At 23.8% G+C, this 15525-nt stretch overlaps 4 protein-coding genes across 8 annotated transcripts in view; 2 read left to right on the plus strand and 2 right to left on the minus strand.

Moving 5' to 3' along the window:
- Nucleotides 1-3003, minus strand: part of LOC122506016 (peptidylprolyl isomerase domain and WD repeat-containing protein 1) — a 36827-nt gene extending 33824 nt beyond the window's left edge. For 3 of the 4 annotated variants that reach the window (XM_043617973.1, XM_043617974.1, XM_043617972.1), the window contains exons 1-4: nt 2788-3002; nt 2582-2684; nt 2230-2432; nt 1865-2058 (exon numbers count right to left, since the gene is read on the minus strand). In XM_043617973.1, coding sequence (XP_043473908.1) covers nt 1865-2058; nt 2230-2432; nt 2582-2684; nt 2788-2878 — 591 coding nt within the window. In that variant the 5' untranslated portion in view covers nt 2879-3002. Of the gene's footprint in view, nt 1-1864; nt 2059-2229; nt 2433-2581; nt 2685-2787 lie in introns of all 4 variants that reach the window. The other variant, XM_043617975.1, reaches the window with a different exon arrangement.
- Nucleotides 3004-3153: 150 nt separating this feature from the next.
- On the plus strand, nt 3154-8551 carry LOC122506021 (protein CDV3 homolog). Its single transcript, XM_043617982.1, has 3 exons — nt 3154-3483; nt 5929-6347; nt 6890-8551. Exons 1-3 carry the CDS (start codon nt 3307-3309, stop codon nt 7026-7028), a joined length of 735 nt encoding a protein of 244 aa, XP_043473917.1. The 5' UTR covers nt 3154-3306; the 3' UTR covers nt 7029-8551.
- A 197-nt stretch (nt 8552-8748) lies between these two features.
- On the minus strand, nt 8749-11605 carry LOC122506022 (putative gamma-glutamylcyclotransferase CG2811). Of its 2 annotated transcripts, none has more exons than XM_043617985.1 (5): nt 11454-11605; nt 11034-11222; nt 9520-9669; nt 9230-9351; nt 8749-9001 (listed from the first exon to the last, which is right to left on the minus strand). In XM_043617985.1, exons 1-5 carry the CDS (start codon nt 11454-11456, stop codon nt 8965-8967), a joined length of 501 nt encoding a protein of 166 aa, XP_043473920.1. In that variant the 5' UTR covers nt 11457-11605; the 3' UTR covers nt 8749-8964. The 2 variants fall into 2 exon arrangements, with proteins under 2 accessions (XP_043473920.1, XP_043473919.1); XM_043617984.1 differs by having other exon boundaries at nt 9133-9351.
- A 236-nt stretch (nt 11606-11841) lies between these two features.
- LOC122506017 (synembryn-A) lies at nt 11842-15372 on the plus strand. The gene is made up of 10 exons (XM_043617976.1): nt 11842-12144; nt 12527-12666; nt 12842-12951; nt 13078-13367; nt 13441-13607; nt 13699-13948; nt 14029-14173; nt 14242-14389; nt 14955-15074; nt 15214-15372. The coding sequence occupies exons 1-10, from the start codon at nt 12061-12063 to the stop codon at nt 15338-15340; spliced, it is 1581 nt and encodes a 526-aa protein (XP_043473911.1). The 5' UTR covers nt 11842-12060; the 3' UTR covers nt 15341-15372.
- Nucleotides 15373-15525: the final 153 nt, after the last annotated feature.

Raw genomic sequence — 15525 nt, forward strand, 5'->3', positions numbered from 1 at the left:
ATAAATAATTAATCATTCTTATTTTTACGTAGAAATTAAGATTTTCAAAACATTCAAATTCAAACAAGTATTTGTTATAAAACATGAAGATATCGATTGCTCCGAGTCGAAGACTCGGATAAAATCATAATTTTATATTACATATAAGAATATTGTTACTGAAACTTCACCAAAATTATTTTCATCATTTCAATTCAATTATTATTTTCTATAATTTTTAATTAAATTTAATTACAAATTTTTTATTTACAAATACAAATTTTTGAATAATATCATAATAAAAATTTTAAAAATTTTAAAAATTTAATATAATTTAATATAAATAACAATCTTTGGAAGAATCTCATTATTTTTATAAATAGTAATTGCAAAAATTCAATTATTTTCAACAAAATTTCATTAAAATTTCACGATAGAATTCAATTATTTTCTAAAATTTTAATAGATCCTTCGAAACAATTAAAATACTTTTTTAAAAAAATTAAAAAAAAAAAAAATTTTTTTTTTTTTTTTTTTTTTAAAAATCCTTGCAAAAAATTAATTATTTTAAAACAAAATTTAACCAAATAATCCAATTTTTGTCTGCATTCATTATAAAATATTTCAAAATAAATTCAGTAATTACTTTTTAAAATTCTAATAAATCCTTGGAATCAGAAATTATTATTTTAATAAATAGTAAAATATGAAAATAAAATATTAGAAAATTCGACGAGAATTTAATTATTTAAATTCAAAAATAAATAATTTATTCAATAATTGAACGTTTCTTAAACTTAAATTCTCATAAGGAATTTTATCAACAAATTTTTAAATAATTGAATTCTTTCGACGAATTTTAATAAAATTTTTAAGAATAATTACCTACATTTTTCAAGAAATTCGATTACAATTGTATTAAAAATAATTAAAATTCTGCCAATGAGTTTTATTATGTATAAAAATAATTGAATTATTGCGAAGAAATTTATAAAAAAAATTTGTAAATAATTAAATTCCAATGAAATTTTTATTATTTATGGAAATAATTAAATTTTTGCGTAGAATTTTATTAAAATTATTTTTTAAATAATTGAATTCTTTTAGAAAATGTTATTAAAACAGAAGATATTGAAAATAATTGAATTGAAGGAAATTTTTGAGAAGAATTTTATTATTTATAATAATAATCAAAATTTTGCCAAGAATTTTATGAAAATTTTTCAAAATAATTGAATTTCTGAAAAGAATTTTAATAATTTTGAAAATGATTGAATTTCTGCAATCATTTGTAATTGCTTCAAAATTCAATTTGTTTTAGTGTTTTTCATTAAAATTCTTCTATAAATCCATTGTTGTTAATAATTAATTAAATAAATATTAAAAAATTTAACTAATTTCAGAAAAATTTGAATTATTAAAATTTTTCAAAAATCTAAGTTCTTTAAAATGTCTAATTAAATTCATTCAAAATCGAAATTTTCTAAAATTTGAAATTGAAACCTTTTGAAGTTGATCTATTTATGAAGATTGTAAACTCAACTTTTTTAGAATTCAATTAGGTTTGAAATATTGAAGTAAAATTATTCATTAAATAATTTATAAGTAATTATTTTGATGATAGTTCTTCAAAAATTAAGTTATTTAAAAAGAAATTATTGACAGAAATATAAAAAATTGAAGGTTTTGTATTAGAATTCGTTGTAATTTCATAGTTTATAAAACAAACAAAAAGACACCAAAATTCAGAATTTTCTTATGAATTTTAAGAGTTTAATTTCCAGTACTTTTAGTAAAAAATCCCTAACTTTTCCCTGATTTTCCTGAACTGTAGTAACAATTATTTAATAGAATTAGTAATAATTAATTATAATTAATAATTTACCTTTAACGCTACGACTGGTTTTGTGTGCAGTTTCTCAAAAATATGCAAAGGTTCCGAATTTCCCACTGCATCGTAAACGTAAATTTTATTTGAATCCTGATCAGCTACTGCAACTGCAGGAATAGCATCGCCATCGGAATAAATCCACTCAGCGCATGAAGGTATGTAGTTTAAATTTAATATATTAATCATGTCTATAAAGAAAAAGAGAATCAACAAATACATAAAATAGTATCTCAAAATATTTCAACAAGTATTTAAAGTATTCTGTATAAAAGGATATTGTCCCTTTTATTACTTAAATAAATAAATAAAGAATAAATAAAATTAAACTTCAACTTATACTAAAAATAAAAAATTATTACCAAAATTAATTACGTCAAAGACTTTCATTGTTTTGTCATTACTAATTGTACAGGCGTGAACTCCATTACTGCTTGAACATAATGCGACAATGTTCGACCTATAGTGAGCACGATAATGTTTTACAAATTCTATCAGTTCTTCTTGTTTCTTCCAAAATTTAATACTACCATCACAACTACCAGTTATCACAAAATTCGTTCTGCTGAAATACGAAAAAAGATTTATTTTACGAGAACGATTATTGTAATCGTAGACAGATAAATTCTTAAGTATGAATTTAATTAATCAACTTAATTATTTAGTATTAATAATGAATTTAGTTAGTAAATTTAGTTTTAATTATGAACTTACTTTGTCAACAAAACGTGAGTAATAACATCTTTGTGCATATAACTTTTTTCGTAAGTTTCACTGCATGGCAGGTTGTCAACATAAACCCTCTCGTATTCCAAAACTAAATTATTTAAAAATAGGAAAAAGGATACAATTTTATAATAAAATTAGAGTAAATTACTGTATTTAATAACTCAGGAGTTTATAGGTTATGTTAGACAAACCTCGTTTTTTCTTCACAGGCGCAGCTTCTGACGGTAATGGACCAATCCATTCTTCTTCACTATCACTGTGTTCTCTTTTTTCACTACTCATGTTAAAAACAATAGTTTCTAATATTCTATTTTCTAAATTTAATAAACTTTTATTATTATTTGTGTTATTTTTGTTTACTATTGGGCACTCACGTCACATTTCCAGAAGCCCAGGGATGGGAAGCTAACTTTCAAAACATTACGCGTCCATAACGGCTGATTTACAATTTCCTAAAGCTCTATTCATCAATTCAGTCATATTTCACATCATCCACCGGAGACTGGACATTCCCAATTCTGATTTAAATTTAATGATTAACGTAGTGAACAGTAACCAGATTTCCGGTCAAAAGAAGGACTCGTGTCGCATGCAAACCCCATGCGGTGTCTTGCTGTTCTGTTGCGAATGGTGCATTTAATTTTAAATAACTGTCGGTGTTGCCTGTAAATTATCATTAAAGACTTTATTTCTATTATCACATAAACATAATGGCCGATTTAGATGATTTTTTCGCGAAAAAAGATCGCAAAAAAGCGAAGGGAAAAAAATTCACAACCACCGAAGAGATAGCAAAAAAATTGGAAGAAACTGGAAAGCGTATTGAAAAACCAAAACCTAAAGAAAAACCAACAAATCCCGAGGGTGAAGAAGTACAGCAAGTTGAGGTAATTTGTTTATTATTCGGTTAGAAAAGAAAAAAATTATCTTTTATCATTTGTAACCTCATTTCGAAATACCATTAGAAAGTGGATTTCGGCCATTGCCATGTTTGATCTCGCAAACGTCACTCCGAATTGTCGAGAAATCGACACAATTCAGAGGAGACCCCCTCATGGAACGATCATTGAAAATTTTTACTCAACCTAAAGCCGGTTGTTACATAAGTTTTCAGCTACTTTCAAGTTCTTTAAAACAAAAAAATCCTTAATTTACCCATTGGATATGTTTTTACTTTAGTCTATTATTCCTTTTAATAAATTAATTTTCTCCCCTTTAAATTTAATCAAAATTATTATTTTAATATTTTTTTTTGAGAATATAATATTAATTATGTGTAAATAGTATTTTTCTACTATTCAATAATTATTAATTCTAGCGAAAATTTCAATGTTTAGATTACAAATCGATAAGGTAAATTTCACATATGTTTAAAAACCATTTTTTTTACCGAGGAATATTTTACAGGAATATTTTTTACAAATGAAATTTTTACTCCAGTAAAACTTGAATTCTATTTAAAACTTGATTTTGTAAATTTATTGCAAATATATTGTAAATTCAGGGTTGCCACAGGTCAGGGAATTCAGGGAAAAGTCAGGGAAAGTAAAATTGGTCAGGGAAGTCAGGGATTTTTACTAAAAGTACTGGAAAAATTGAATTTTTAAAATTCATGAGAAAACTGATTTTTTTTTCTTTTTGCCATGTAAACTATGAAATTACCACAAATTTTAATACAAAACCTTCAATTTTTTCTATTTCTGACAATAATTTCTTTTTAAATAACTTAAATTTTCAAAAACTATCATAAAATTATGACTTATAAATTATTTTATGAATAATTTTTACAATTTTCATAAATACTAGATTGATAGAAGAATTTTAGTTAAAAATACTTTTAAAAAAATTGGATTTTGAAAGAGTTACAAATAATTACAGAAATTCAATTATTTTCAAAAGTTACAAAAATTCTTCGCAGAATTTCAATTATGTTCAAAAATTTAAAAAAAATTCTCATAAAAATTACAATTATCTTTATAAATAATAAAATACTTCATCGACATTCAATTATTTTTAAAAGTTTTAATAAAATTCTTGACAAAATTCCACAGGAATTCAATTATTTAAAATACAAAATTTTATAAAATTTTTCGAAAAATATCAATTATATAAAAAGATTTTTATAAAATTTTTTCAGGAATTAATTATTTTTATAAATAATAAAATTCTTCACCGAAATTCAATTACTTTTATAAACTTGAATAAAATTCGTTGTAAGAATTCAATTATTTATATAAATAATGAAATTCTTCACAGAAATACAGTTATTTTTATAAATTTGAATAAAATTCGTTGAAAGAATTAAATTATTTTCAAAATGTAATAAAATTCTTCGCTAAAATCCAATTATGTTCAAAAATTAAAAAAAAAATTCTTGTTAAAATTCCAAGTAACTTTATAAATAATAAAATTCTTAGGAAAATTTAAATTATTTATAAATAATAAAACTCATCGCAGTATTTTAATGATTTTTTATACAATATATATATTTTAATTAAATTCCACGAAAACTGTAATTATTCTTAAAAATTTTATTAAAATTTGTCAAATTAAATTCAATTATTTAAAAATTTATTGATAAAATTCTTTATGAGAATTCAATTTTAACGCAAACATTCAATAATTCAAAAAATTATTTATTTTTTAATTTAAATAGTTGAATTTTTCTAGAATTTTCTAATAAAAAAAATGGATTTAAAAATGAATTAACGAATAATCGATTTATTTATTATTTATGAAAGTAATTGAATTATTGCAACGAATTTTATTACATTTTTTTTAAATAATTGATTTTTTCTTTGAGAAATTGTACTGCTTGTAAAAATAATTGAATTCTTGCGAAGGATTTTATTAGGATTTTTGTAAATAATTAACTTATTTTGGATAATTTTATGGTAATTTAAATTATTACAAAACATGGAAAAGGCGATCACTCCGAGTCGAAGACTCGGAGAGATCGCCTTCTTCATGTTTTGTAATAATATTCTTATAAGTTGTTGAATTTCAAAAAGGTTTGAATTTGAATGTTTTGAAGAATTTTAATTCCTACAGAAAAATAATAATGATTAAATATTTATTTAAAAAAGAAGTTATTGATGTTTTTGAATAATTTTACAATTAAAGAAATTTGTAAATAAATGTAATAGAACATTTTTTCTTGATTATCTAATAATTTTTAGAGAGAATCAGAATATTCTTTAGGGTCAGGGAAAAAGGGAAAATTTTTTCTGGAAATCAGGGAAAAGTCAGGGAAAAATAAAATTAAATATTTGTGGCAACCCTGAAATTGATTGTAAATTAATTTTTTTTTATGTAAATTTTTCTATAAATAGGAGGAAGATGAATGGAGAGAATTTGAGGAGGAAAAGAAGGATTATTCGGGATTGAAGATTGGAAATTTACAAGTAACCGAATCGACGGATGCTGAATCGGACGATGGCCGAGGTACAGGTGATAATAGTTCGGATGGAGAATCAGGAGAACCCGGCAACAAACACAGTGGACCTTGGAAAAAGCCTGAATTACCACCACAAACAGAAGTTGAACCCGAAGTCCAACAGAAACCAGAAAAGCAAGTCACCAGCAGTAGTTATAAAGCTCCGCATTTAAGGAATCAATCATCATCAGTAAATAGTCCGCGACAACGAGCAAGGAACATTGCACCAGATATTAAGAGCGAGGAATATTTTCCAAGTTTAAGTTCAAAACAGCAACAGAGTAATGAACCTTCCGGACCATGGGGCGTCAGACGGTAATTTTTTTACATTAAACGATTTTTTTTTTCTAGTCCACTTTATTAATTAATTAATTAATTACCTAACTAACTAATTAATTAATTAAATAATAAATCAATTAATTAAGTAAAAATAAATAAATTAAAACGCAATGTTCACTGTGTTAATTTATTTTCATTATACAATGTAATATTATGCAAATTTTTATTTTCATATATCAACTTTAATTTTTAAATATGATTTAAGATTTAAAATATAAAAATATTAACTAGCTTTAATATTAATTAGCTTTAAACTGCGAACAGACTACTGTAATTGAATTTTATTCAATTATTAATTTATACTTTAATTCAATTATTAATTTACTTTAATTCAATTATTAATTTACTTTAATTCAATTATTAATTTAATTTACTTCAATTATTAATTTAACTTAATTGAATCATTCATTTTATTTTATTTTATATTTAAAATTGATTTTAGATTTAATTTGAATTAATAGTCTTTTTTCATATTCAAAGTTAGGAAATAATAAATGAAACAATTTAAATAATTACAGGAAACGAGATGATAATACATTTGAAGAAGTTCGAAATAAAGGAAGCAGTAGAACGATGACTGTACATGAAACACAATCACAAGGGCCAAAACTTTCTTTGGGCAATAAATATGGAGCATTATCACAAGATCAGAGCTGAAAGTGACAAAATTTGTCTGATTACATGATAAATAATCAATTCGTCATTGCCTCGCTCCAGTTTGCGGCCCAGTCATGCTACAAAACAAAACAAAATAAACTTGATAGGCTAAGCTTTCGTGTGTAACGCCTTAACATTTACATCCCCCCTTTTTACACACCTTTTATATCTTGGATGTACATACATGTAGCTCTTGTGTCTTAAATGTACAACCTTGTTTTTCTTTTTAAAAAACAAAAACACAGTCAAATTTCACCTTCGTCCAAATAAGACTGTTGCTTCTTTGGATATTTTTTTCTTTTTTTTACAAAAAAGTTTCTAAAACGCAGTTTTTTTTAAATTTCGAAACACTAGCCTAGAATTGAGATAAAAGAGCATTTTTTTATTAATTGTGGGAATTCAGATCAATTGCAAATTTATATTCTCTTTATCTCTCTTTACGAAAATTTGCAATTCAAAATCAATGTTAGTCAATTTTTCAAATTTTATGACCGATAAAATTGCAAAGAAAGAAATGTACTTTTTGTTTTGCGAGTGAATTTCAATTTGCACATTTTTGAACAATCACACTTGGGAAAAAAAGAGAAGAATATTATTGTTGAGTCGAAAAATTTTTCGTGAATTCTCATACAATTGAAAATTTTTTTTTTCTTTCTCTGAACGCCGTTAAACATTATTAAATAGTTAAATAAAGGAAATTATACGAATATAGAAAAGGAAATATTCGAGGCTGGGCTTCGAATTTGTAACAAGTCTTAATTGAATTGAATTAGGGGAAAAGAAAAGAAAAAAGAAAAATCGAGTAAAGAATTTGTAATTTTGTTGATGCTTGTTTAAATAATTTTTTCTTTAGTGTAAGTTTCCTTTTTTTAAGTGGCACTGGTGTGTTGTTTGTGTGAGACTAGCGAAGAGATTGTTTTATGAAAAAACTATTTTTGGGGTGTTATTTGCATAGAACATTTTCAAGTGGTGTACGAAGTCTCAGGCCAAGATTGGAAATATATAGGAAATGAAAATTTGTAATTATTTATGTGAAAAAAAAACTGAAAGAGCGCCTATTTATATTAAGGGAGAAAAAAAAGTAACTGGATAATCTTCCTATCAATTAATTGCATTGGCCAATTTTTTTTTCTTTTTTTTTAAATAATAATAATTTATTATTCTTTTGCGACTATTTGCATTTGTAATCCAAATTATTATTTGTATCGTGTACTATGTGTTCTCATTCTTTTTAAATTATGTATTTCTAATAGAATTTTCAAAAAAATCCAGTACTCTTTTTACACCGAATTTGTCGATATTGCTTTCTTTTTTTTCAAAAAAAAAAAAAAAAACGATCATTCTCGAACTGAATTTCTGATTTGTCGGTTCACGTTAATTTTTGTTATTACGGGGTTTTTGAATTTTTTTTTCAATTTACTCCAGTTGAGTGAAAAACGACAGAATGCCAGAAAGTGCGAACGAGTGTATGTGATGCAAGCATATGTGACGAAAAATTCTCAAATAAACTATCAAATGTAAAATAATGTCTTTTTATAAAAAAGCGAATGTTAAGAACACGTATATAATCCTATAAATTATAATAGAAAATGAATAATCAGGTAAAAGTTAAATCGTCGAAAGATCTTTTTCAATATATAGGCTGAAGGAAAATTTATACCTAATGGGGTTTTTTTAGTAGTCAATAAGTTTGACTGGTTCAAAAAATATTGAATTTATAATTGTTTAAAGAGGTTCTTTATTTAACAAACAGGTTTATTAACATTATTTTTCTGTAAACAATTTTGATTTATTAAAAGAAATTTCAACCTGATGAAAATCTTTCTTTTTCGTAAGTTGAAAACCTTATTTCATTTTTCGTTTATTTGAAAAATAGTCTCACTTTCTTAAAAATTAGTTATTGTCTTATTTAAATATTTTGTTCTGTGTATTTTCTTCAAGAAACATCTTCTGGCTTGGAGAATTCATTTTCGCTGTAAAAAAAAGTAGATTTTATTAATTTCCAATGCGAAAATTATCTAAAAATAAATAAATTGATATGAACGTGTTATACAAAGATGAAAATTTTATTATTATTTGTGTAATAAAAAAAATAAATGATTACCATGATTAATTGGCAGTGGTGAAAATAAGAAAAGAAAGAAGCTAAATATCATGCAACAACTTCTTTTCGATGATTATAAGATGGATCCCGAAGGTACCTTTCTCTGTACTTTAAACCATGACTTCCATTATTGCTGTAAGACGAAAACATTTGCTGTTCGAGCAATTCGGTTTTAAAATTTGGCAAAAAATATATCCACGCTTTTATTAAGCTCGTGTCCTAAAAATTAAAAATCAGATGCATTTAAAAAAAAACGTTATACTAATTATAAAATCAGTAAATTATAGTGTAACCCTTTTTATTAAATAATTTTATTATGATTTTAATTAAAATAATTTATAAATTTAAAAATTTCACATTTTTATAAAAATATAAACACATAGTCACCTCATTTAAAATTGTATCCGAAATATTTTGATCCTGTGAATCCAGGAGAATGTGTTCTTCCGTCCGTAGATAAAAATCAGGATGTTCCTCTAATTCATCTAATTTTTTCAACATCTCAGTATCAACGTCATAAACTTCTCCTATTATTTGCTAAAAAATTATTAATAAACGATAAATAAATTAGAAGAAATAGAAAAATTTCCCTGACAATTTATTAACATTAAAATTATTTTCCCTGACCAAATTTTTTTTACAGGAAAATATGAAAGTTTCCAAATAATGAGTAAACTTAATGAATTTTAATAATTTCTAAAAATTATAATTATAGCCCCACGAGAATTAAATTATTTTCTACAATTTTCAACTAAACTTTAGGATTTCTAAATCAATTATTTTAAATAATTTTTCGAAAGTTCTTCTAGTATTCAATTATTTAAATAAAAAAACTCAATTTATTATAATAATTATAACTGTCTGTGTTTCTTTCTTAAATTTAAGGTAAAATATTTTCAAAAAATTAAAATAAAGAAATTGTTACAATTAATTTTTAAAAAAATATTTTTCAATAATTTTTGAAAGATTTTAGTTTGTTTAATTAATATACAATTGAAAAATTTTCAACCAATTGAAATTTGGTAAAATCTTTTAAAAATAATTGAATTTTTGAAAAATATAAATAAAAATAATCAAATTTTTAAAGAATTTTAATTATAAATATTTATAATTTTTTAATAATTGTTTGAAAATAATTGAATTTCTTAAAAGAATTTTTGTATAATTTAAAAAACTAATTAATTTTTTGATGAATTTTAATTAAAAATTTTTAACATGATTTTTTTCTCCAAAATGTTAAAAATTGAAAATATTGAAAATATTAAATTTTAAAAAATTAGAAGCTAATTTTCATTAATTTTCATTTTTAAATTTGCCATTTAAAGATTTTTTATTAACATTTTTGATAGTTCAATTATTTTCCATATTTGTAATTAAAATTCTTCAAAAGTTGATTTTCCAAAATTGTAACAAAATACTTGAAAAAAATTTATTATTTTCAATTAAATTTTAGAAAATTTCAATTATTCAAAAAGATTTACAGATATATTTGGAAAATTTAATTATATCTTAAAAAAGTGATTCAAAAATAATTTTTGAAAGATTTGTTAATGAAGTTATTTTTCGCATTTTAAAAATAGATATAAGTTGCATTTTCTACTAAAAAATGTGGTATTTTGTTGCAATATTTGGAAGAAAAATCGAAAAAGTCGTAATTTTTTAAAGTAAATCGAAAAAAGTCTTAATTTTCTTAATTTCCCTGCCAAAAAAATTTTTTTCTGACTTTACTGACATGTGGCCTCCCTGTACCTAAATAAACAATAAAAAATAAATAAATTAGAAGTACAAAATACTCCAAAAATAATTGTACTGGTTAATTTTGTAAACAAATATTAAAAGATAAATGTAAAATACCTTTAAAATTCTAATGTAAAATTATCAATTAAGATAATTAAACTCACGTGACCAATTCCGGATTTTTTTAATAAAAAAGGAACATTAAATTTCGTTGCAATTACTAATGGATATTTGGTAACTGTTTTTCCAGAACCTAAAAACTTTGCATAGCCGTTCGTTGTGTTTTCAATTAGTTTATGATTCGGTTCTCCTCTTTTCAACGTTCCATAAACAAATACTCGGTAAAGAGAGTTCTGGAAAAAATTGCAAAGTACATTATCAGCAAGTGTAAATAAAAAAAAAACGTAGAATATTAATCTGATAAGACAAGAAGTCATTATTATAGATATCGTATTGCGAAGTTATAATAAATTCTCTAATGAAAAAAAACAGTTTATTTCCTTTTAAAGAAACACAATTAATTTGTTAAAATATAGACACAGAATTATAACATAATAGGTAATTAAAATAAATAATTTTCAAACCATTTTGACAGTCCTTATTGGTCCCAAATTCCATGGAAGTAGTCCGATGATTTTTCAATAATTGACATTTAAAAATAAAGGCACTTTTACAAAACTCGTTTCTATCCACCAATTACAATCATTTTCGTGTCACGTTTTAAAGGCGCTTACACACCTTACTTTTTCTCGCAACAATGAAAACAAAAAGCGTCTTCCTGTTAAATACATTTTAATGAATAAACAACAATCGTAATTTATGATAAACTCCAAAAATTAGTTTTTAATTAGAAGATGAATTTAAAAACGAATTTTAAATCCCCTCCACAGAATTACAAATGTCCAGCAAGATCCCTGCGTTTTTAGACAGTAAACGACGCTTAATCTTAATTACATTGGAAAAAAGTGCAATGTGTATGAACATTAATTTTATAATATCTGTCAGTTCGGTTTCACTCCAATAAGACACAAATTTATTTATTGCAAAAAGAAAAGAAGATGAAACATGTTAAAGTTATTGTTTAATGATTATAATTGATTACGCCTCCCATGCTGTATTTGCACTGTGTATCCAATTAGTCATAACCACATCTAATAATTAGGAAAAAGCAACATTTTTTTACTTTTAAAAATGAGTAAAAAAAATATATTTCTGAAAATTACTAAAGGAAAACCCGATAAAGTAGCAGAGGGTTTAAAAGAATTTTATGATCTTGTAAGTTAATTTTAAAAATAAATAATTCAATCATTTAATTCATAAATTGTCAAGGAAATATTTATGTCGAGGCGGGATACGACACGTCATAGACCATAATTTTTTCATGTCAATCTCTGATTTAATTTTAAGTGACAAAAAAGTTCTGCGAATATTTTTTAATAACAAATCATAAAAGTATTTCTAGATATTAAAAATTGATAGATAAAAAATTGATGGATAAAAAATAAAATTAAAAAGAACGAAAACTGGAGAGTTTACGTAGTTTTTACGAATTAAAATATAAGTAAAGGGTTTTTTCTTCTGAATTAATGAATATGTGATAAAAAAAAGTGACAATGGTTTTTAAAAATATGAATTAATCGAAAAATATAATTTACAGTGTGAAAATATGTCAGAATTTCCAATTCTAAATGGACTTAATTTACGACTGGATGTTTGGAAAACATTATTATGGTATCTTTCAAATGATATTTATTCATCACTTCATTTACAGTGTTTAAGAACACTTCGTGTACTGAGGTCAGTAATTATTGAATAATTATTAATTATTAAATAAAAATTAAATCAGTTAAAATTGTACTTTGCTATTAGATAATTATTCGTTATAAATTTATAATCTGATACATTAATTACTTCAATATATTAAAGTTATTAAATATTAATTAAATATAATATGTTTATAATTTGTTTTTAGTCGTGACAAAACTGACTTGGATAATATTCTAACGTTACCAAATCTTACGTTTCTATTAACGATCGCAAATCTTTTTAAAGAAAATAAACAGAAATTCGTCTACGAACCAGGTAATTTTGTTTTATCTACTCTTAGATTGAATAAATTATAATTTAATTATTAATCACTAATTATTAGTGTTGGAAAATAAAAGGATTAATTATTAATTAAAATTCCTTTATTTATTGTAATTTCAGAAGTTATATTCGAGGGTCAAAAACTGCTCTGTAATATATTATTTAACAGTCCAAAGGTACAAGTAATGATAGGTAAACCCGACTATCTAAGATGTCTTATAGAACGTATTGAAAATCCCATTGAAAGTTTTACACAAGAAATGCGATTATTCGATATTCGAATATTATTCCTGGTAACTGCCTTCAATGAATATTCCAGAAGATTTGTTAAAAATGAATTCAAAGGCGATGTATGTCTTGCAAAAATTTTAGAAGACATTTCTTCTCAATATAATTCGAGTCCAATAAAGGTATTTATTTCATTTTCAATGATTATTAAATTAAATAATATTTAGAAAAATTGAAATTCTTTTTTTTTTACAGGAAGATGATGTTAATCTTGCTTGTGAAATTTTAAAAACCCTGTTTAATGTGTACATTCATGTCGAGGACCCCAGCGAAAAAGTAACAGAGAAATTTAAAAATTTAGTCTCCATTTTACGCAAATTAATTCTTTGTCAATGTGAGATAAAGAAGGAGGAACTTCACAGGTGACTTTTTACTTTAAAATTTGATTATTTAATTTAAAAAGTAAATTACTTGTTTTTAATCAAAAATTGACATTTTTTTTCTTTATTTCAGTAATATTGTTAATTTATTGACGGAGGTTCCGCCGGAAAGTTATTCAAATCTCCTACAACCTGTAGAAAGTGATAATTGTACTCATGTCTATGAGAACACGGACATGTCAGTTATAAAAGTTTTACTTCAACTTTTAGACATTAAATTAGAATATAAATTAGATTTGATAGAAAATATCACACCAGTTTTATCCTGTTTAATCAAATTAGTAAAAAGTGAACGATTAATGAGGAAATTTATGCGACTAGAGGTATTTTGAATTTTATTTTTTCCTTTCAAATAATAATTGAATATTTACAATTGAATTTTTTATTATTCATTTTTTCGTAGATTTTACCACCTTTAAAGGACGTAATGAAAAGACCCGAGGAAGGAAATACTACGAAAGCCAAATTGTGTCAGCTTCTAACATCGCCAATAACCGAAATACGAGATTTGGTTGCGGAGTTTCTGTTTATTCTTTGCAAAGAAAATGGTAAAAAAAATTGCTCACTGATATTTTAATTTTATAAATTTTCTATTTCTATTTCTTTGGTTTAACAGTTGATCGAATGATAAAGTACACGGGCTATGGAAATGCAGCGGGAATGTTTGCAAATAAAGGTTTATTGGGTCATCCGCAACCAAAGACTGATTACTCTTCAGAATCTGAGGACAGTGAAACTGAGGAATATTCAAAGTACAAAGAACAGTAAGTTTTTTAATAGTATTTTAAATTCGCTAATACCAGAAATTAAAAAACTATTTTCAAAAATTATAATCAAATTCTTTAAAACGATTCAATAATTTCCAATATCAAGTATTTTCATTAATTAACAATTTCCACAGGAATTCAAATTAATTTAGAAGAGCATTTTCAAAAGAATTTCGAAAAAATCAATCATTTAACAAATTTTTATACAATTCTTCACAATAATTCAAATATTTTCACTAATAACATTTTTCATGGAAATTCAATTTTTTAAAAAAAAATTTGTTAAAATTCTATGCAAGAATGCAATTATTTTCATGAATTATAAAACTCATCGAAGAATTTCAATTATTTTTAATACAATTTTAAATTAATTAATCGAAAAATTCAATTTTTTCCACAAGAATTCAATTCTTCTTAAACATTTTAAAAGAATTTTTCGCAATAATTCAATTATTTTCATAAATAATAAAATTCTTCTTAGGAATTCAATTATTTTTGAAAATGTTAATAAAATTCTTAGCAACTATTCAATTATTTTCATTAAATAATAATATCTTTTCAGAATCAATCCAGTCACGGGATGTTACGAAAAGCCAAAACCAAATCCTCTGGAAGGAATGAGCGAAGAACAAAAAGAATATGAAGTTATGCAATTAATAGGACTCGTTGATAAATTAACAAGGCAAATAATAATATGTTAATAACAATAGTTAATAGTACTGAAAATTAATAGTATCGAAATATTAAAAAAAAAATAATTATTTGAATCGTCAATATTTAAATTTAACAATGTCAATAAAAAAATTGATTATTTCTTTTAGAGAGGGAGTAGTGCAACCGTGTCGAATTGGCGAGGATGGAAAGCCAGTTCCAATAGAGCACGTCCTTGAATTACAAAATAACCTTCCAAAACAACAAACGACTTGTGATACATCAGACTCCGATTAATCAATAATATAAATTGTATTATATATTCTTTACTTTGTGGTTGTTTTTTTTTATTTACATACTATTTATTTTTGTAAATCCTGAAATTAACTTTCATTGAAAGAAAGAATTGTGTAGATACTTTTAATTTACTAAAAAAAAAGAATTATTCTTTAAAAATGAAAATAATAAATTAAGAATTAATA

The sequence above is a fragment of the Leptopilina heterotoma genome, unplaced genomic scaffold, assembly GCF_015476425.1.
Source record: "Leptopilina heterotoma isolate Lh14 unplaced genomic scaffold, ASM1547642v1 Lhet_39, whole genome shotgun sequence".
Classification (NCBI taxonomy): Eukaryota; Metazoa; Arthropoda; class Insecta; order Hymenoptera; family Figitidae; genus Leptopilina; species Leptopilina heterotoma.

Excerpts from the sequence above, each read along its gene's own strand:
- LOC122506021 (XM_043617982.1), top strand. The coding sequence starts at position 3,307 with ATGGCCGATTTAGATGATTTTTTCGCGAAAAAAGATCGCAAAAAAGCG. Across the intron at positions 3,484-5,928 it reads AAGAAGTACAGCAAGTTGAG|GAGGAAGATGAATGGAGAGA; the intron begins GTAATTTGTTTA and ends TTCTATAAATAG. Across the intron at positions 6,348-6,889 it reads GGACCATGGGGCGTCAGACG|GAAACGAGATGATAATACAT; the intron begins GTAATTTTTTTA and ends AAATAATTACAG.
- LOC122506022 (XM_043617984.1), bottom strand. Across the intron at positions 9,670-11,033 it reads AAAAATCCGGAATTGGTCAC|CAAATAATAGGAGAAGTTTA; the intron begins GTGAGTTTAATT and ends ATAATTTTTTAG. Across the intron at positions 9,352-9,519 it reads CGGATACAATTTTAAATGAG|GACACGAGCTTAATAAAAGC; the intron begins GTGACTATGTGT and ends TTTAATTTTTAG.
- LOC122506017 (XM_043617976.1), top strand. The coding sequence starts at position 12,061 with ATGAGTAAAAAAAATATATTTCTGAAAATTACTAAAGGAAAACCCGAT. Across the intron at positions 12,145-12,526 it reads TAAAAGAATTTTATGATCTT|TGTGAAAATATGTCAGAATT; the intron begins GTAAGTTAATTT and ends TATAATTTACAG. Across the intron at positions 14,174-14,241 it reads TATTCTTTGCAAAGAAAATG|TTGATCGAATGATAAAGTAC; the intron begins GTAAAAAAAATT and ends TTGGTTTAACAG.